This window comes from Schistocerca piceifrons, chromosome 2 (assembly GCF_021461385.2).
Source record: "Schistocerca piceifrons isolate TAMUIC-IGC-003096 chromosome 2, iqSchPice1.1, whole genome shotgun sequence".
In the NCBI taxonomy this organism is placed as follows: domain Eukaryota; kingdom Metazoa; phylum Arthropoda; class Insecta; order Orthoptera; family Acrididae; genus Schistocerca; species Schistocerca piceifrons.
In genome coordinates, this window is record NC_060139.1 from 434,647,674 (window position 1) to 434,670,555 (window position 22,882).

Sequence of the window (22,882 nt, forward strand, 5' to 3'; positions counted from 1 at the left end):
CAAAGGTCTCTACAACAACTGAATCAGCTTTCCTAAACAGCTGATGGCTATATTTAACACGTGTTGCACCACAAAAATCTTTTAGAGTTAAAATTTGTGCATCATGATCTGAAAGGCCATTCGCTTTTTTGCTAACAAAATGCCCTTCTAGTAATGAGGAATGAATAAAAATGTTGTCTATGGTTGTTCTACTGTTCCCTTGCACTCTCGTTGGAAAGAATACGGTTTGCATAAGATTATATGAATTAAGGAGGTCTACCAGCATCCTCTTCGTTGCACAATCACTTCTACAATTAATATTGAAGTCACCACATTTAACTAACTTTTTGTATTTCCTACAAAGTGAACCAAGAACCTCCTCTAGCTATAGCAAAAATGTTGTGAAGTCGGAGTCTGGAATCTATAAATAACAACAGTTAGAAGTTTAGCTCCGTTAAATTTAACCACACCTGCACAACATTCAAATACCTTTTCAGTGCAGTACTTTGAAACATCAATTGACTCAAATGGGATGTGTTTTTCGCATACATGCCTACTCCCCCACACCGCAAAGAGCTCCTCGAAAAGCTGCCGGCCAACCTGTATCCTGGTAAAGGAAGCCTCTGAATTATCTCCTTATTTAAGAAGTGTTCAGATATACCAATAATTTCAGAGTCAACATCTATAAGCAGTTCACTAACTTTATCTCTAATACCTTGTAAATTTTGATGAAATATACTAATTCCCTCATTACTCGGATACCTAAGCTTTGTCGAAAGTGGTTCCTTTGTTAGAGAGACTTCCCTTAAGCAGGAATACCTATCAGCTGACTTCAATCTAAAAAAGGTGCAGCTCTAACACCCACTACTGCAGGAATTTTCCCATGAGTGATCCCACCAACCCCACCTATGCTGTCACCTATAAGCTTTGCCAACCTCCTTCCCAATCATTGATACTTCATAACAAGCTGGAGAAAGGCAGTGGTATAGAACCTCCACTAGGATCCTGCGTGCTTCCCTAAGCTCATTTCTACATCTAAATCTACACCCATACTCCGCAAGCCACCTGACGGTGTGTGGCGGAGGGTACCCTGAGTACCTCTATCGGTTCTCCCTTCTATTCCAGTCTCGTATTGCTCGTGGAAAGAAGGATTGTCGGTATGCTTCTGTGTGGGCTCTAATCTCTCTGATTTTATCCTCATGGTCTCTTCGTGAGATATACGTAGGAGGGAGCAATACACTGCTTGACTCTTCGGTGAAGGTATGTTCTCGAAACTTTAACGAAAGCCCGTACCGAGCTACTGAGCGTCTCTCCTGCAGAGTCTTCCACTGGAGTTTATCTATCATCTCCGTAACGCTTTCGCGATTACTAAATGATCCTGTAACGAAGCGCGCTGCTCTCCGTTGGATCTTTTCTATCTCTTCTATCAACCCTATCTGGGACGGATCCCACACTGCTGAGCCGTATTCAAGCAGTGGGCGAACAAGCGTACTGTAACCTACTTCCTTTGTTTTCGGATTGCATTTCCTTAGGATTCTTCCAATGAATCTCAGTCTGGCATCTGCTTTACCGACGATCAACTTTATATGATCATTCCATTTTAAATCACTCCTATTGCGTACTCCCAGATAACTTATGGAATTAACTGCTTGCAGTTGCTAACCTGCTATTTTGTAGCTAAATGATAAGGGATCTATCTTTCTATGTATTCGCAGCACATTACACTTGTCTACATTGAGATTCAATTGCCATTCCCTGCACAATGCGTCAATTCGCTGCAGATCCTCCTGCATTTCAGTACAATTTTCCATTGTTACAACCTCTCGACACACCACAGCACCATCTGCAAAAAGCCTCAGTGAACTTCCGATGTCATCCACAAGGTCATTTATGTATATTGTGAATAGCAACGGTCCTATGACACTCCCCTGCGGCACACCTGAAATCACTCTTACTTCGGAAGACTTCTCTCCATTGAGAATGACATGCTGCGTTCTGTTATCTAGCAACTCTTCAATCCAATGAGACAATTGGTCTGATAGTCCATATGCTCTTACTTTGTTCATTAAACGACTGTGGGGAACTGTATCGAACACCTTGCGGAAGTCAAGAAACACGGCATCTACCTGTGAACCCATGTCTATGGCCCTCTGAGTTTCGTGGACGAATAGCGCGAGCTGGGTTTCACACGACCGTCTTTTTCGAAACCCATGCTGATTCCTACAGAGTAGATTTCTAGTCTCCAGAAAAGTCATTATACTCGAACATAAAACGTGTTCCAAAATTCTACACCTGATCGACGTTAGAGATATAGGTCTATAGTTCTGCACATCTGTTCGACGTCCCTTCTTGAAAACGGGGATGACCTGTGCCCTTTTCCAATCCTTTGGAACGCTACACTCTTCTAGAGACCTACGGTACACCGCTGCAAGAAGGGGTGGGGGGCAAGTTCCTTCGCTTACTCTGTGTAAAATCGAACTGTATCCCATCAGGTCCAACGGCCTTTCCTCTTTTGAGCGATTTTAATTGTTTCTCTATCCCTCTGTCGTCTATTTCGATATCTACCATTTTGTCATCTGTGCGACAATCTAGAGAAGGAACTACAGTGCAGTCTTCCTCTGTGAAACAGCTTTGGAAAAAGACATTTAGTATTTCGGCCTTTAGTCTGTCATCTTCTGTTTCAGTACCATTTTGGTCACAGAGTGTCTGGACATTTTGTTTTGATCCACCTACCGCTTTGACATAAGACCAAAATTTATTAGGATTTTCTGCCAAGTCAGTACATAGAACTTTACTTTCGAATTCATTGAACGCCTCTCGCATAGCCCTCCTCACACTACATTCCGCTTCGTTTAATTTTTGTTTGTCTGCAAGGCTTTGGCTATGCTTATGTTTGCTGTGAAGTTCCCTTTGCTTCCGCAGCAGTTTTCTAATTCGGTTGTTGTACCACGGTGGCTCTTTTCCATCTCTTACGATCTTGCTTGGCACATACTCATCTAACGCATATTGTACGATGGTTTTGAACTTTGTCCACTGATCCACAACACCATCTGTACTTGAGACAAAACTTTTGTGTTGAGCCGTCAGGTACTCTGTAATCTGCTTTTTGTCACTTTTACTAAACAGAAAAATCTTCCCACCTTTTTTAATATTTCTGTTTACGGCTGAAATCATCGACGCCGTAACCGCTTTATGATCGCTGATTCCCTGTTCTGCGTTAACTGTTTCAAATAGCTCGGGTCTGTTTGTCACCAGAAGGTCTAATATGTTATCGCTACGAGTCGGTTCTCTGTTTAACTGCTCAAGGTAGTTTTCAGATAAAGCACTTAAAAAAATTCCATTGGATTCTTTGTCCCTGCCACCCGTTTGAGTCTCCCAGTCTATATCCGGCAAATTAAAATCTCCACCCAGAACTATAACATGGTGCGGAAATCTACTCGAAATATTTTCCAAATTATCCTTCAGGTGCTCAGCCACAACATCTGCTGAGACACATCCAATTACCATGTCTGAGCCTGCTTTAACCGTGACCTTCACCCAAATCATTTCACATTTCGGATCTCCGTCAATTTCCTTCGATACTATTGCACTTCTTATCGCAATAAACACGCGTCCCCCTTCACTGTCCAGCCTGTCTCTGTGGTATACATTCCAATCTGAGTTAGGATTACATTACTGTTTACGTCTGGTTTTAGCCAACTTTCTGTCCCTAGTACTATGTGGGCGTTGTGACCGTTTATTAATGAGAGCAGTTCTGGGACCTTTCTAGAGACGCTCCTGCAGTTTACTTTTAGCACAGTAATATTATTCCCTGTTGCATTTTGCCTACTCCTACCTTGCCGCGCCTCAGGAGGCGTTTTGTCGGGTCTAGGGAGTGAATTCTCTAACCTAAAAAACCCCCATGTGCACTCCACACGTACTCCGCTACCCTTGTCGCCGCTTCCGACGTGTAGTGCACGCCTGACCTATTCAGGGGGACCGTACATTTCTCCACCCGATAGCGGAGGTCGAGAAATTTGCACCCCAGATCTCCGCAGAATCGTCTGAGCCTCTGGTTTAAGCCTTCCACTCGGCTCCAAACCAGAGGACCGCGATCGGTTCTGGGAACGATACTACAAATAGTTAGCTCTGATTCCACCCCGCGAGCTAGGCTTTCCGCCTTCACCAATTCCGCCAACCGCCTGTACGAACTGAGGATGACCTCTGAACCCAGACGGCAGGAGTCACTGGTGCCGACATGAGCAACAATTTGCAGTCGGGTGCACCCCGTGCTCTCTATCGCCACCGGTAGGGCCTCCTCCACATCTCGGATGAGACCCCCCGGCAAGCAGACAGAGTGAACACTGTCCTTCTTCCCCGACCTTTCCTGAATATGGGATTACTTTGACTTTTTCTTGCTTTTTTCCTTTTAATCGGTATTTTTGTCGTTCTATGTATTGCTAAATTATTTATATAAAATGATTCCATGCTCTCTTGTAATGTCATTGTTGAGTTATTTTAAAGTAAATGTGTACATTCCCAGGTGTAAAGTATCTGGTCCAATATAAATACGAATCCGAACGTTCGATTCTGCGTGGATAAATATCTGCATTATTACTAAAAGCAAATAAATCTTCGGTTGTTTGTGGATGGAAGTGAGATTTTGTTCCAGTATACTTCTGGAATTCCTAGAGCATTTTCAACCAAACTTCGTACACACATTATTTACTATTATTTGTACAAAAAGAAACTGGATAAAAGCACCTCGAACACTCCTAGTTGTAGACATGGGGATGAGAACTTTGGAAGACCTAAATCAATTTTAACTAAACTTGGTATACTCCTAGTTGTAGATACAGGGATGAGAACTCTGAAACACCTAGATCAATTTTGACTAAACTTGGTATACATACTGGTTACTACCAGGAAACAAATACTAATGGGCTAAGGTATTCATAGCACCCCTACGGTAGAGGTTGGGGATGGGAGAACAGGGCAGGAAGTGTGAAGTATAAAAAGCAAGCATAGCTCTGTACCACTAGGACATATTTGAAACAAATTTAACACCCACGTGACTCATTAAATATTAAAAACATACTGGAGTGTAAGGCACTCTTACACTCTTTAGAAGTGGGTGCAAAAGTCTGTAAGTGCCGCAGAAATTTCAGACTTGGTATTCACATGACTTACTAATTAGAAAAAAAGTGTTAAGATTTAAAAAAAGAACAGAAGCCCTAGCATGGGATTCTTAGTGGTAAAAATCTAACACATAAAAATAAGCGAAATTCTTGAATGCTTTCAACGAAACTTTGTACACTTATGGCACCCGTAGCGTTTCTAGGAGCGCTAATGGGTGATGACAAGTACTGTAATGTAAAAGAAAAGAAGAACGTCCCTCTGCAATGCCTGTACGATTTCAATCAAGTTTAGTAAACGTGTGGCTTACTACTCCCAAAATATAAGAAAAAATAGTTAAAAGGAAATGTGAGGTTAGAAAAATGTGGCACATTTTAAGGATGAGGGGTAGGGGAGGAGGATACATCTGAAAAAAAAATGAAAAACTAAGAACAGTAGTGCTAGTACTCAGGTTCACTAGGCTCACAGGTGATATTCCCAATTACAATGAAATTGTAGTACTACATTAAAATGATCAGTAATCTATAGAACCTCATAGAATTTAAACGTACAAGATATGAATTTTGTATCCAGTTTCAGTATAAGAAATGATTCAGTGTATAAAAAATACTAAAGATTGGTGGGGCAGTCAGGAGGGATGAGGGAGGAGGGAGGAGAGAAACCAGGCTACACCGGGCAACAAACCAATGAAACAACATTTTATCCTCGCTTCCCAAAACATAATAATTTGTACATTTCAGTGAACGAAGTCATATATCCTCACATTATTAGTTATTCACAAAAATGGGGCATTTCTACGCGTTGCCTTGATGCTATGCAGAACTAATTGTTCATGAAGGTACTGGTGTCGTCCAGTGCTGAAACGTAAACTGTTTGTTGTTTTCGAGTGAATCGTGAATTCTGTGTCAATGCTTCAGACTTCATATAAGATCCAGTGAACGAAAGAGTAATGAAGATATTGTCAGCCACAATAAAAAAACAACGTAAAGAGAACGAAATTCATACTGTATTATATTGCAAGCCACATAATACATCACTACATTTGAACAAAATACAAATCACTACAAACATTTTTGCTTGGATTTTAACTCACAATGCGACGAAATAACGAAAAATTTCTATTTTCAAAACATTGGTATTGACAAGATATACGTAATTTGGAAAATTATAGGGAGGCGGATACATATTTATATCGAAACCGTAAGTCCACTTTGTACATCGAGTCGTGAAGTAAATCCATCTATCACAGCAGAATGAAAAGACAAGAACGCGCACATTAGCTGGGCTAATTTTTTTTAAAGAATAAATATGTTTTAGGTAGTCTGTGTGTAGCTATGTGTTACGAAAATTTTTGGTGTATGACTAACAAAAAGCAAAGACTGATACAGCTTGACAAAAAGTTGTATCGTATCAGACATAAAGAGACGTACTTATTCGTTACTGTTACGTGGTAGGTTCTACAAAGTGTCGCTTAGTTACGATACGTAATTGTCTACAAAGGACTTAATTTTTGCTAAACTGTTCAGAGGAGAAAGTTGCAAATTATTTCACCAAAGCATGCTGCGAGTGAGGTGAATGTTCGACTGAGTGTAAACAACTTCCAAAAAATAAAAATAAAACAAAAAGTGTTTTACTGTGTGAGGAAACACGAAAAAAAGTTCAACGGTTTAAGCAAAACGAGACAATATTTGTATACAATAAAGAGTTACAAAAGAAAAAAAGCGACACGAGTAAAAATAATACGTGAAGAGTGTATATAGGAAAGGTGACGCGCTTCTAGAAAAGACGTAGAAAAGCCGAGGGTGTGCCGCCTCCCTGATGTCCCGCGCCACCGCCCTCAGTAGACCTTGAGCTGATTCTTCTCGTCGAAGCCGGCCGAATGCCCGGCGTTGCGCACGATGAAGCTGGAGCCGTCGTAGTGCATGCGGCGCTCGCCGCGCTTCACGAACAGGTGGGAAGACTGTCCCAGCGAGGCGGTGCAGTGCACGAAAGGCGTCGTCAGCGACGCCGTCCCGTTGGCAGGCGACGTCCGCATCTGGTACTTGTTGGAGTGGCGCGCCACCCTACACACCAAACTTTGGCTTCTTACGGACTGCGCTACACCTACACTTAACATTGAAAGACACCTTCTCGTTTAGTTTCAATATTTTCATGTCAAGAAAAGATATGGTGTTCTTCTCTTTATATTCAAGGGTGGATTTGATATTTTATGCAGACTACTGAATTTATTGAAAAGGGTTGCTACTTCATCATCTGAGTCATATATATTGGAGTTGGGTGGATGGTACTCTCACTCTAGTTAATGACACAGATGATGAAGTAGCAACCCTTTTTAATATACAGGGTGAGTCACCTAACATTACCGCTGGATATATTTCGTAAACCACATCAAATACTGACGTATCGATTCCACAGACCGAACGTGAGGAGAGGGGCTAGTGCAATTGGTTAATACAAACCATAAAAAAATGCACGGAAGTATGTTTTTTCAACACAAACCTACGTTTTTTTAAAGGGAACACCATTAGTTTTGTTGGCACATCTGAACTTATAAACAAATACGTAATCAGTGCCGTTTGTTGCATTGTAAAATGTTAATTACATCCGGAGATATTGTAACCTAAAGTTGACGCTTGAGTACCACTCCTCCGCTGTTCGATCGTGTGTATCGGAGAGCACCGAATTACGTAGGGATCCAAAGGGAACGGTGATGGACCTTAGGTACAGAAGAGACTGGAACAGCACATTACGTCCACATGCTAACACCTTTTTATTGGTCTTTTTCACTGACGCACGTGTACATTACCATGAGGGGTGAGGTACACGTACACACTTGGTTTCCGTTTTCAAGTACGGAGTGGAATAGAGTGTGTCCCGACATGTCAGGCCAATAGATGTTCAATGTGGTGGCCATCATTTGCTGCACACAATTGCAATTCTGGCGTAATGAATGTCGTACACGCCGCAGTACATCTGGTGTAATGTCGCCGCAGGCTGCCACAATACGTTGTTTCATATCCTCTGGGGTTGTAGGCACATCACGGTACATATTCTCCTTTAACGTACGCCACAGAAAGATGTCCAAAGGAGTAAGATCAGGAGAACTGGCTGGCCAATTTATGCGTCCTCCACGTCCTATGAAACGCCCGTCGAACATCCTATCAAGGGTCAGCCTAGTGTTAATTGCGGAATGTGCAGGTGCACCATCATGCTGATACCACATACGTCGACGCGTTTCCAGTGGGACATTTTCGAGCACTGGAACCGCAAGACCGCTACGGTCGCAGGTTCGAATCCTGCCTCGGGCATGGATGTTTGTGATGTCCTTAGGTTAGTTAGGTTTAACTAGTTCTAAATTCTAGGGGACTAATGACCGCAGCAGTTGAGTCCCATAGTGCTCAGAGCCATTTTTTGAACCATTTTCGAGCAACGTTGACAGATCATTCTGTAGAAACGCGATGTATGTTGCAGCTGTTTGGGCCCCCGCAATGAAGTGAGGACCAATGCGGTGGCCGCCAATGATTCCTCATCATACATTTACAGTCCACGGTCGCTGTCGCTCTACCTGTCTGAGCCAGCGAGGATTGTCCACGGACCAGTAATGCATGTTCCGTAGATTCACTGCCCCGTGGTTTGTGAAACCCACTTCATCGGTAAACAGGTAGAACTGTAACGCATTTTCTGTTAATGCCCATTGACAGAATTGCACTCGAAGATTAAAGTCATCACCATGTAATTGCTGATGTTGCGACACATGAAACGGGTGAAAGCGGTGACGATGCAGTATGCGCATGACACTACTTTTGACTCAGTCCACCGGCTCTCGCAGTGTCCCGTGTACTCATGTGTGGGTTCATGGCAACAGTAGCTAACACACCAACTGCACCCGATTGTCCTGTGACGGGCCTGTTACGGATCCGTTTGCGTGGTACGACCATACCTGTTGCATACAGTTGGCGGTAGATGTTTTGCAATGTACGGCACGTTGGGTGCTCTCTGTCCGGGTACCGTTCTGCATACAACCTGCAGGCTTCAGCTGCATTTCGTCGACACTCGCCATAGATGAGTATCATCTCCGCCTTTTCAGAGTTCGAATACACCATGGTCACAGTTCCTACAACACTACACTATCACAGACGTCTGGTAACACGGTGTACTACAGTTGGTCTGCGTGCGGAGACGAAGCAGAAAAACAATAGCAGCAAGCGCTACATGCGGACACTGCGACAGCTAGACCAAACCACAACAGTGCACTACAGCCACACTCGTAAACACGGTCGTCATCGTAAACATGTCCCTGCAGATGCTGCTCGCCGACCGTGGCCCGTGTTTGTTACAACACGCAACTGAACGTCGGAGGTTTCAAGCGTCAACTTTAGGTTACAATATTTCCGGATGTAATTAACATTTTACAACGCAACAAACGGCACTGATTACGTATTTGTTTATATGTTCAGATGTGCTAACAAAACTAACGGGGTTCCATTTAAAAAACGTAGGTTTGTGTTAAAAAACATACTTCCCTGCATTTTTGTATGGTTTGTATTAAACAATTACACTAGCCCCTCTCCTCACGTTCGGTCTGTGGAATCGGTTCGTCAGTATTTGATGTGGTTTACGAAATATATCCAGCGGTAACGTAAGGTGACTCACCCTGTATATATATACTGGGTGAGCAAAAAGTCAGCATAAATTTGAAAACTTAATAAACCACGGAATAATGTAGATACATGCTTGGAATGACATGTGATTTTATTAGAACAAAAAAAAAAAAAAACAAAGTTCACAAAATGTCCGACAAATGGAGCGTGAAAGATCTCTTGCGCGCGTCGTTTGGTGATGATCGTGTGCTCAGCTGCCACTTTCGTCATGCTTGGCCTCCCAGGTCCCCAGACCTCAGTCCGTGCGATTATTGGCTTTGAGGTTACCTGAAGTCGCAAGTGTATCGTCATCGACCGACACCTCTAGGGATGCTGAAAGACAACATCCGACGCCAATGCCTCACCATAACTCCGGACGTGCTTTACAGTGCTGTTCACAACATTATTCCTCGACTACAGCTATTGTTGACGAATGATGGTGGACATATTGAGCATTTCCTGTAAATAACATCATCTACATCTACATCTACATTGATACTCCGCAAGCCACCCAACGGTGTGTGGCGGAGGGCACTTTACGTGCCACTGTCATTACCTCCCTTTCCTGTTCCAGTCGCGTATGGTTCGCGGGAAGAACGACTGTCTGAAAGCCTCCGTGCGCGCTCTAATCTCTCTAATTTTACATTCGTGATCTCCTCGGGAGGTATAAGTAGGGGGAAGCAATATATTAGATACCTCATCCAGAAACGCACCCTCTCGAAACCTGGCGAGCAAGCTACACCGCGATGCAGAGCGCCTCTCTTGCAGAGTCTGCCACTTGAGTTTATTAAACATCTCCGTAACGCTATCACGGTTACCAAATAACCCTGTGACGAAACGCGCCGCTCTTCTTTGGATCTTCTCTATCTCCTCCGTCAGACCGATCTGGTACGGATCCCACACTGATGAGCAATACTCAAGTATAGGTCGAACGAGTGTTTTGTAAGCCACCTCCTTTGTTGATGGACTACATTTTCTAAGCACTCTCCCAATGAATCTCAACCTGGTACCCGCCTTACAAACAATTAATTTTATATGATCATTCCACTTCAAATCGTTCCGCACGCATACTCCCAGATATTTTACAGAAGTAACTGCTACCAGTGTTTGTTCCGCTATCATATAATCATACAATAAAGGATCCTTCTTTCTATGTATTCGCAATACATTACATTTGTCTATGTTAAGGGTCAGTTGCCACTCCCTGCACCAAGTGCCTATCCGCTGCAGATCTTCCTGCATTTCGCTACAATTTTCTAATGCTGCAACTTCTCTGTATACTACAGCATCATCCGCGAAAAGCCGCATGGAACTTCCGACACTATCTACTAGGTCATTTATATATATTGTGAAAAGCAATGGTCCCATAACACTCCCCTGTGGCACGCCAGAGGTTACTTTAACGTCTGTAGACGTCTCTCCATTGATATCAACATGCTGTGTTCTGTCTGCTAAAAACTCTTCAATCCAGCCACACAGCTGGTCTGATATTCCGTAGGCTCTTACTTTGTTTATCAGGCGACAGTGCGGAACTGTATCGAACGCCTTCCGGAAGTCAAGAAAAATAGCATCTACCTGGGAGCCTGTATCTAATATTTTCTGGGTCTCATGAACAAATAAAGCGAGTTGGGTCTCACACGATCGCTGTTTCCGGAATCCATGTTGATTCCTACATAGTAGATTCTGGGTTTCCAGAAATGACATGATACGCGAGCAAAAAACATGTTCTAAAATTCTACAAGAGATCGACGTCAGAGATATAGGTCTATAGTTTTGCGCATCTGCTCGACGACCCTTCTTGAAGACTGGGACTATCTGTGCTCTTTTCCAATCATTTGGAACCCTCCGTTCCTCTAGAGACTTGCGGTACACGGCTGTTAGAAGGGGGGCAAGTTCTTTCGCGTACTCTGTGTAGAATCGAATTGGTATCCCGTCAGGTCCAGTGGACTTTCCTCTGTTGAGTGATTCCAGTTGCTTTTCTATTCCTTGGACACTTATTTCGATGTCAGCCATTTTTTCGTTTGTGCGAGGATTTAGAGAAGGAACTGCAGTGCGGTCTTCCTCTGTGAAACAGCTTTGGAAAAAGGTGTTTAGTATTTCAGCTTTACGCGTGTCATCCTCTGTTTCAATGCCATCATCATCCCGGAGTGTCTGGATATGCTGTTTCGAGCCACTTACTGATTTAACGTAAGACCAGAACTTCCTAGGATTTTCTGTCAAGTCGGTACATAGAATTTTACTTTCGAATTCAATGAACGCTTCACGCATAGCCCTCCTTACGCTAACTTTGACATCGTTTAGCTTCTGATTGTCTGAGAGGTTTTGGCTGCGTTTAAACTTGGAGTGGAGCTCTCTTTGTTTTCGTAGTAGTTTCCTAACTGTGTTGTTGTACCACGGTGGGTTTTTCCCGTCCCTCACAGTTTTACTCGGCACGTACCTGTCTAAAACGCATTTTACGGTTGCCTTGAACTTTTTCCATAAACGCTCAACATTGTCAGTGTCGGAACAGAAATTTTCGTTTTGGTCTGTTAGGTAGTCTGAAATCTGCCTTCTATTACTCTTGCTAAACAGATAAACCTTCCTCCCTTTTTTTATATTCCTATTAACTTCCATATTCAGGGATGCTGCAACGGCCTTATGGTCACTGATTCCCTGTTCTACACTTACAGAGTCGAAAAGTTCGGGTCTGTTTGTTATCAGTAGGTCCAAGATGTTATCTCCACGAGTCGGTTCTCTGTTTAATTGCTCGAGGTAATTTTCGGATAGTGCACTCAGTATAATGTCACTCGATGCTCTGTCCCTACCACCCGTCCTAAACATCTGAGTGTCCCAGTCTATATCTGGTAAATTGAAATCTCCACCTAAGACTATAACATGCTGAGAAAATTTATGTGAAATGTATTCCAAATTTTCTCTCAGTTGTTCTGCCACTAATGCTGCTGAGTCGGGAGGTCGGTAAAAGGAGCCAATTATTAACCTAGTTCGGTTGTTGAGTGTAACCTCCACCCATAATAATTCACAGGAACTATCCACTTCTACTTCACTACAGGATAAACTACTACTAACAGCGACGAACACTCCACCACCGGTTGCATGCAATCTATCCTTTCTAAACACCGTCTGTACCTTTGTAAAAATTTCGGCAGAATTTATCTCTGGCTTAAGCCAACTTTCTGTACCTATAACGATTTCAGCTTCGGTGCTTTCTATCAGCGCTTGAAGTTCCGGTACTTTACCAACGCAGCTTCGACAGTTGACAATTACAATACCGATTGCTGCTTGGTCCTCGCATGTCCTGACTTTGCCCCGCACCCGTTGAGGCTGTTGCCCTTTCTGTACTTGCCCAAGGCCATCTAACCTAAAAAACCGCCCAGCCCACGCCACACAACCCCTGCTACCCGTGTAGCCGCTTGTTGCGTGCAGTGGACTCCTGACCTATCCAGCGGAACCCGAAACCCCACCACCCTATGGCGCAAGTCGAGGAATCTGCAGCCCACACGGTCGCAGTACCGTCTCAGCCTCTGATTCAGACCCTCCACTCGGCTCTGTACCAAAGGTCCGCAGTCAGTCCTGTCGACGATGCTGCAGATGGTGAGCTCTGCTTTCATCCCGCTAGCGAGACTGGCAGTCTTCACCAAATCAGATAGCCGCCGGAAGCCAGAGAGGATTTCCTCCGATCCATAGCGACACACATCATTGGTGCCGACATGAGCGACCACCTGCAGATGGGTGCACCCTGTACCCTTCATGGCATCCGGAAGGACCCTTTCCACATCTGGAATGACTCCCCCCGGTATGCACACGGAGTGCACATTGGTTTTCTTCCCCTCTCTTGCTGCCATTTCCCTAAGGGGCCCCATTACGTGCCTGACGTTGGAGCTCCCAACTACCAGTAAGCCCACCCTCTGCGACCGCCCGGATCTTGCAGACTGAGGGGCAACCTCTGGAACAGGACAAGCAGCCATGTCAGGCCAACGATCAGTATCAGCCTGAGACAGAGCCTGAAACCGGTTCGTCAGACAAACTGGAGAGGCTTTCCGTTCAGCCCTCCGGAATGTCTTTCGCCCCCTGCCACACCTTGAAACGACCTCCCACTCTACCACAGGTGAGGGATCAGCCTCAATGCGGGCAGTATCCCGGGCAACCACAGTCGTAGTCCAATCAGGGGATGCGTGGGCCGAGCTGGCCGTCCCCGACAAACCCCCATCCGGACCCCCACAGTGATGCCCATTGGCAACAGCCTCAAGCTGTGTGACCGAAGCCAACACTGCCTGAAGCTGGGAGCGAAGGGATGCCAACTCAGCCTGCATCCGAACACAGGAGTTGCAGTCCCTATCCATGCTAAAAACTGTTTTGCAAAGAACGTCTGAACTAATCTACAGAGAGCGCAAACAAATCGACAAAATTTAAACGGTTATTAAAATACAAGATTGCCTAGTAAATGCAGTAATGCTGCTACTTGCGCACTGCTGACACTGCTCGGCGGCGGAAGGAGACTAAGCGAAATTACACTATTCAGGTACTAAAACGCGTGCTACACTCTCAAATACTATAATACGCCCGAAATTTATGAATTAAACAATGCAAGTACCAAAAACACGCAAAGAAATTAAGAATTAAACTATGTAACAAACGAGTGAGCTAGGAGTATACGACTTGCTTGCTGCTCAGCTGCTTATCCAACGGCTTTGTCTTACTTTGTTATGCTAATTATTGCTATTCTGATCACATAAAGCGCCATCTGTCGGACATTTTTTGAAATTTTGTATTTTTTTAGTTCTAATAAAACCCCATGTTATTCCAAACATAGCCGGCCGAAGTGGCCGCGCGGTTCTGGCGCTGCAGTCTGGAGACGCGAGACCGCTACGGTCGCAGGTTCGAATCCTGCCTCGGGCATGGATGTGTGTGATGTCCTTAGGTTAGTTAGGTTTAACTAGTTCTAAGTTCTAGGGGACTAATGACCTCAGCAGTTGAGTCCCATAGTGCTCAGAGCCATTTGAACCATTTATTCCAAACATATGTGTCAATTTGTACCTCTCTATCTGCATTATTCCGTGATTTATTCAGTTTTCAAATTTATACTGACTTTTTGATCACGCGGTATATAAGACAAGTCCTGACTAGCCCAGCACAAACTGCGAAGGACAGAAACTTGTAATTTTGGAGAAGGTGTTGATCTTATACTGTAAGCATCGTTTAAGAAGGGATTTTTGAAATTCCGCCCCCAAGGACGTATATGGAATGAAGTGTTTTTTGGACCTAGAATTACCAAAATTGGTATTTGTTTTCTCAGTCACAAATAAGAAATACGTATTTCAGCATTTTTGGAAATTTAACCACTAAGGGGTAGTGGGTGAAATTTTTTCGAAAACATATTTTTAAAGAAGTACTGAAGCATTTTAAAAGCTACATCTATTAAAATTGGTATCTGGGTCTTCTATTAGAAATAAAGAGATACGTATTTCAGTGTTTTTGGAACTGTAACCCCTAAGGGCGTAAATAGGGGATGAAAGTTCTTATGTAACTATTTCATTAGGAAGCATTTTTGAAACTAAATCTCTGAAAATCTGATTCTGGCTCCTCGGTTAGAGATAAAAAATACGTGTTCCAATGTTTTTTTCGAAATTAAATCCCTAGGGGGTGAAATAGGGGCTGAAAATTGTTATTAAAATATTTCTTTATATTAATATACTTAAAGTTAAATCTATTAATATTAGTATTTTACTTCTAAGGAAATAAAGATGTATATTTCTACCGAAATGTCGCTACAAGAACTCAAAAGGCAGGATTAGCAAAGACCTCCGACTCCAGCAGACGGAATCGCTTTATGGTCAGAAGTACTTTCAGAAAAGACCATGCTTCTATGGCCTTAACTAGTGTGCAAAGTTAAGAAGTAATTGCAATTTCTGAATTATACAAAAATTCGGTTAAAGAAAAACAAAAAATACCTGTGTAGCCCATGCAGTTTATGCGAGCAAAGCAGCAGGCACTAAGTTAGTAGAATATAACTTTGGTTGTAATGCTATCCTTAACTTTCAGTATTTCATAGCGTACATGGTAGTAAACATTTCAGCTATTAAACCACTAAAAGAGCTTCCCACTGGAAGCTCTCGGTTTTCCTTGTCAATTTTGTATTTGAAAGAGAAGTCATTATTGAAAGTACTGAATTAAATTTATCTCTAGACTCTATTATTTCTGGTCTGTTCACTGCTTTGTCATTAGGTTCTTTTTTGTTATCTCAACTGTTTCATCTGCAGATGTACCACTGTTCAGATTTACAATGTCTTGATACAGAAAATTGCTCTGAGGTGGTATAGACAGGTCATGCACACTGTTTATAAGTTCATAGCTGTTTTTTATGGGCTAATAATTTTTAGAACAGCATTTTTCAACTAGCAATCCACTTAGCTCTCTTATTAATTTGTGGGCTAGGCTATTAACTGAGTTCACAGTAGGCCTGATTAGTGCGTTGATCTTATGAATTTCTGGCTGTGCTCTGAATGTAGGGGCTGTGGGAGTCATTACAATAAGGTCCTGTACTTCCTTCTTAGTGTAAAGAAAGTTATTGTTGTTAAGGCATTTTCTTACTTTTGCTTGGAACTTTGGTATGGGGTCAACCTGCACTTCATGTGTCGTCAAATACTGCTGCAAAGAAACGAAAGACGCTACTCATCTATACATTGCAGTATCGCTGTATTGCATTAAGTGTATAATGTTTATGTCTATGTAGAAACGTTTTGAACAGTGCAATTGGTTCAAGTCAGCGTTAGACTATGAGAGTTCCGCCAATGTACCAACAACGCAAATGAAGCTTTGGGACTTCAAAATCGTAAGTGAAGAACTCACTAATTAAACGTGCATCACATGATTATTGCACTATGAAGTGATGCAAAACTATCTGCATCAAGTGCAGGCTGTGGTATCAGTCACACCAAATAACGAGGCAGAGTTCCACGCCAGCAGGAGACACTACTAGAATATCGATTTCTGGACATCCACTGTTCTATCCCCCCCTTCCCCCCCCTTCCAAATACCCCATTAGTTATGCCAGCAGCAGTGAACAAAACAGTGTTCTATGTTAATTTACATGAAGATGTATTATTTTTAAGTAAAATATACCTTTATGCATAAACGTTTACATCCTTGAAACACACTACAATATGTTAAATTAAACACAAAATAAATAAATGTTACTGGTAGCAGAAAAATACAAATAATTATTCCACACAGTCACGGTTGCTAAACGTAGAGAGCATAGCCTCAATTAACAAAAACCACAGTATTTTAAGATGTTCTGAAATGATTAATGATTCAGTCTCCTTTTCCATCTGCAAAAAATATCTCCATGATGGACGAGTTTTCCATATATCCTTCTCCTGCTCTGAGGTATACGAAGAAAGTTAAATTTTGCTCCAGAACACCAATTCACAAAATTTGCCCAAGGTGGTTTTTGCAAGATATCTCTGAAAGATTCCCATTTAAATTCCGCGAATGTATCTGTTACACTTCACTACATTATATCGGCCAGTTACGATCGCAGCAGTGCGCCTCTGGATTCCTTCGACGTCTACTGCCATCCCTACTTGAAGACAGCATCCTGCTTAGAAAAAGCGCTCTCGAAAGCTGTGTACTATATGGATTCACCACACTTTCCCTGAATTCTCCAAAGAAAATCAGATCTTTCAGTTGCTACAGTTAATTTTATTTATTCATTCTAATACAAATGTTAATCGCTACAGCAAATTTTATTTATTCATTCTAATTCAAATGATACCTTCGTATTACTCCTAGATATTTAAGAGGGTTGACAGAGTATAGAAATTTACCAATAATGATGTAATTAGGTGTTCTAAGGATTTTTCATCTTGTTTGGGAAACGTTTACATTTAAGGGCAGCCTGACATCAACGTTTCTTAGGATCACGTTACAACCGTTTTGAATCGTCCTCGGGTACGACTCAAGCTACTCACTGAGAGTGGAAGAAGAAAACTGTGTACGTAAATCAGGAGACGCTTGCCTTACGAGTCCATCCTGTGTCTGTGAAATGTGCACGCTGTTGATCATCCAGTGGAAGATTCCTTCATCGGTGACCCAATGCTGCGCCCGCTGAAGCGTAGCGATGCAGTCCTGAATGTAGGGCAGACCGTGGCAGGAGTCGTCGTAGAAAACGGACAGGGTGAAGTCGTTGCTCATGTCGGAGAATACGTCAGTGGTGGTGCGCGTGCCGGCCGCGTCCACGAGGTACACCAGCGCGCACTTCTCCGACGTGAAGCTTACGCCCTTGTACCACATCTTCGCCAGCCTGCAGGCACAGCATTAAAAGCTTACGTAAGTAATACGACTTCTGGAAGCAATTACTTCGGTGCTGGAGTTACTAAGGAAGGGGGATAGGGCGAACAGGAACCGCCTGTCTTGAAACTACCTGGCAGATTAAAACTGTGTGCCTCAACGAGGCTCGAACTCGGGACGTTTGCCTTTCGCGGGCAAGTGCTCTACCAACTGAGCTACCCAAGCACGACTCACGCCCCGTCCTCACAGCTTCACTTCTGCCAGTACCTCGTCTCCTACCTTCCAAAATTTACAGAAGCTCTCCTGCGAACCTTGCAGAACTAGCACTCCTGAAAGAAAGGATATTGCGGAGGCATGGCTTAGCCACGGCACAGTGCTCTACCAGCACTTGCCCGCGAAAGGCAAAGGTCCCGAGTTTGAGTCTCGGTCCGGCACATAGTTTTAGTCTGCCAGGAAATTTCATATCAGCGCACACTCCGCTGCAGAGTGAAAATCTCATTCTGGAAACTGCCTGTCTTGCTTGCCAATTCTCTTAAGACTGGTGGCATTCGTATTTTCCATTCAAAGCCATCTCACCGGGTTTGTAAGAATGAGATGTTTATCTAGACCAGAACTAAGTGCTCTATTGGCAATGTATTAAAATTTAACATTCTAACTCTGCTAATGGTCTAATGATATTCCTCGAATCGATGTCTAAGATTGAAGTTGTATATCAGATTGGCACTATGAATGCCAACCCACCAAGATTTGCGGAAGAGTCTCTGTGCCACTCGTAATAGTGGTAGGAATATACTAGTAGAGTGAAGCTTTGACTCAATCAATGGAATGTTCTGGACCGTCTCCAGTGGCGAGCATTGCCTATGGAGGAAGATGAACAATGTTCGACTTCCTGCCCGACACTCAGATCTATCAAGAACATTTATATCGGCGTGCTCTCCACTATAAATTGTACATATATATACATATTATTGATTCATACATTGACGTCTAATTTCAGGAACTAATGTAGGGATTTTCATCGGTTTTCACTAATAGATAAATTTATTCACGAGGAAGGGTTGTGTGTAGAATTTACGAGGGTGAGTCAAATGAAACAAATCGAAATTTCGCGTCGTTATCCTGTAAGTTGGTAAGGGTGCTACAAACCGTGCAGAATGGCCTGAAGGTGGCAGCATAGTGCAGATGCACACATACCGTCGCAGTATCAGTATAAAGATAGCCGCCAGACTTGCGACTTGCACCAGGGAAGAACACCGCTCTGTTATTCGGTTTTTGCGTAGTGAAGGTGTGAAACCTATTGAAATTCATCGACGAAAGATGGTTCAGTGAGGTGATACATGTCTGTCACAGCAGCAAGTCTATGAATGGAATAGGAAGTTCGCAAATGGTGTGAATTCAGTGGAAGATGCTCCTCGTCCAGGTCAGGCACAACGAGTTGTGACTCCACAGAACATTGCAGCAGTTGAAGCCATAGTGAAGGAAAACCGCCGAGTGACATTGAATGTCATTGCAGCATGTTTACAGATTAATCATGGGTCAGTCAGCACAACACATTGTGCATGATGTGCTCCAGTTTCACAAAGTGTCTGCAAGATGGGTGCCACGACAGCTGACTCCTGAAATAAGAGAACGACGTGTTGATGATTGTGAAAACTTCTTCGGCGCTGTGAACGAGAAGGTGATGGCTTCCTTGCAAAAATCGCTACTGGGGACGAAATCTGGGTTCACTTACACCAACTGGAAACGAATAGAGCGAGCAAAGAATGGCGCCATTCCTCAACACCAAAACCAAAGAAGTTTCGAACAGAACCATCAGCAGGGAAGGTTATGCTGACACTCTTTTAGGACGAAAAAGGCGTCATTTTGGAGCATTACATGCCTAGAGGGACCACTGTCACCAGTGCATCATACACAGATCTCCTAAAAACTCATCTGCGGCACTGCAATCAAATCAAAGCGACGTGGATTGCTGTCAGTAGGTGTCGTTTTGCAACATGACAATGCAAGGCCCCACACTGCCCGTACAATAGTTGCAACAATCACAGACCTGCATTTTGAGTGTCTTCCTCTTCCACCATACCAGACCTTGCCCCAAGTGATTTCCATATGTTTGGACCACTCAAAGACGCAATGGGGGGAAAGAAGTTCCATTCTGATGAAGAGGTATGCCACGGGGTGCATGAGTGGTTGTGTGGACTACCAAAAGAATTTTTTTCTAAAGGAATTTATGTACTTTGTAAGCGCTGGAGGACTTGCGTTGAGCATGGGGGAGATTACGTAGAAAAGTGATACAGCTTTGTACCACTTCTGCACAATAAATAATATTTTAAAAAATCTTTAAGGTTTTCATTTGACTCACCCTCGTACTTGCTGAGTACCACGCGTTGCCAGGGTACGTATTTATTCCAATCATCTGATAGTCCATTCCCTCCTTCATCCTCTCTGTCCGTCTTGTCCTCCCCTCTCCCTGTTTATCTCTTCCTTTTTCCTTTCTCTGTCCATCTCCTCCTCTTCCCTCTCTCTATCCATTGCCCCTCCCTCTGGCCATCTATTCCTCCTGCCTGTATCCATCTCCTCCTTTCCCCTCGCTGTCTGTCCATCTCCTCCTCCCTGTTCTGTCACCACATTATCACGCTCGTCCCAACAGGACGTTAGTGGTTCTTACCTCTACAGTATTTCTTCCCAGCTCGTAACTAATGTGTGTTTCGAATTTGCCTGAAATTGTTCCAGGGGTTTAGGATTACCTTTTTACCCATGGTTCTGCCTGCGCACGCATATATCAGGTATATTTCACGTATAGTTAACATTTTTCACACGTATTTGTACACGTATTTCAACCGTATCTGTAGCGAATTGCGCTCTACAGTTTCATTTTTACGTAGCTTAATTTTTATTACGGAGAATCTCCTGAACTATGTGCTATAAAATGATATAATTTGGCAGGTACATCCAGTGATACATGTAGTAGTTGTCTGCGAAATGTGTTGTGATTAGAGTTTGTAGTAAAGAACTAATGAGTCAAAACGTCATGTTTCATGTGGCAGTCTTACTGCATCAACAGCGAAATTGTAATATGCGAAGAATTTCTTCCTTTCATCATTTTACGGGGATTTTCAGCGAGAAAAAGTCTCTTAAAGGTTTGAAATTATGCGCAAAGTTTGTTTCAAGTCACCAAGTCCTCTCATTCTCAAATATGGGACGACTACACTGCTTTCTCACCCCCACCCCACCCCCACGCCTCTGATAGGTATGTAGTTTTTACCCCACAGTGATGATTTCCAGTGTTGGGTCTTCATTATGTTATCGACTTGTAGAATGATGAGAAATGTTTCTGTAAATAACTTCATTCTTGAGAAGAAAAACTCAATTCTAGACATTTTCCAAATAATAACCTTAAACGGCAATCTAGCGACACGACATAAGAAAGATGAAATTGGGTAAAAAATGTAAACATTGTAAGCCACAAGGTACAAACCGAATTATTTAAATCGCAAGGACAGGAGATAAGTGCGTTACTGAGAATACATGAGAATACAGGTACTTCCTATACAGGTTGAACATTTGTAAAACCGACAAACTGCAGGGGTGGATTACTGCCTGAAAACGAAAGAAAAAAGGTCATATGATCATGTGTCCATAAATGGACGGTGAGCGTGCAACGACAACCACATTCGTCTCTCTGCAAAGAGCCATAATCTCCCAAACGCCCAAAAAGGGCTTGAAATGTTGTGTGATGTGGTTGGTGTCTGTGAGGGTACTTGTTTCGGTACAGCCGTGCTGCTTCTCTACCGCACCCATCTGCTTGGCCTACACAGACACCATCACCTCATTCCCAACATGAATACTGGGCCATTCTGCTGCTTACAGCACGGTGCATCAATCACACAGCCTGCGACACAGAAGGAACATTAGCACATGGTCAGAGGAACAGTCATTCGTAAGCGCCATCTACCGTGGCAACATATTCATAGGACGTTTATTCCTCCATTTTCAGTCAGAAATCAGTCCCTGGATTTGTCGATTTTTTTAATGTTCACCTGAATATCCCAAAATTCAAAAGTTTGCATAACTTTAAATTGTATATCCGCCAGCCGACATACTATGAATACCAGAATATGTAGATACACTAACAAACCCGGCGGTGCTAAGCAATTGCTAAAAATACATGGAACAGAGAACGGCTTCAAAAGTTTCAAAAGACTATAACTCGATATATGCTTAATTTTTTATTTTTAGTCACTCAGAAGCTCCCTGCACCACCCTGTATATAATCCTCTTGATCTTTTTCCAAGTTTTTTCTTCTTTCTGGACCCCTTAGTGGCCAACTGTGCTGTATACTCTCCTTTATCAATGCAAACCTTGTCCACCCGTTCAAGTTCTCTGTTGAAGTTTTCTCCACGGTTAATTCCCATATGCTTTAACACTTTCACGCTACCAATGTTGCCATCTTTGAAAGCAATAACAGCTTCACTGCCTCTCCCTCCCCCCACTTCAGTGTCTTCATTACAACAAAAACATTTTTCGGTGAGCGAGTCCATATACGATTATTGAATGACTCATTGGGATTTTGAGCCTGACCATGCAGACACTTCTTCAGTAATTCAGGATTTGCCAGGTCTCTGTAAATAGGTTTTATGATATCCATGACTGTTGCTGGGATGGAATGTTTATGGCTGTATCAACTGTTTAAGTACTGGGCACTGCAGTAATTGCACCATTAGTCAGTTCCAGGAGGACAAAGGTGGTTTACTGGTTTTTCATTAGTTGACAGTCAGTGGAAGATGGTAGCCCATACTGTCTGTTTCACTTTCAACAAATCCTCAGTATTATTTCTAATGGCTATCCCATAATACTGCTGT

At 43.0% G+C, this 22,882-nt stretch overlaps 1 protein-coding gene across 1 annotated transcript in view; it reads right to left on the minus strand.

Annotated features, from left to right (window-relative positions):
* Positions 1 to 6,931: 6,931 nt before the first annotated feature.
* Positions 6,932 to 22,882, minus strand: part of LOC124775449 — a 51,818-nt gene continuing 35,867 nt past the window's right edge. The window contains exons 3-4 of the mRNA XM_047250282.1: positions 17,752 to 18,036; positions 6,932 to 7,157 (exon numbers count right to left, since the gene is read on the minus strand). Of these exons, the coding sequence (XP_047106238.1) occupies positions 6,932 to 7,157; positions 17,752 to 18,036 (511 nt within the window). The remainder of the gene's footprint in view (positions 7,158 to 17,751; positions 18,037 to 22,882) is intronic.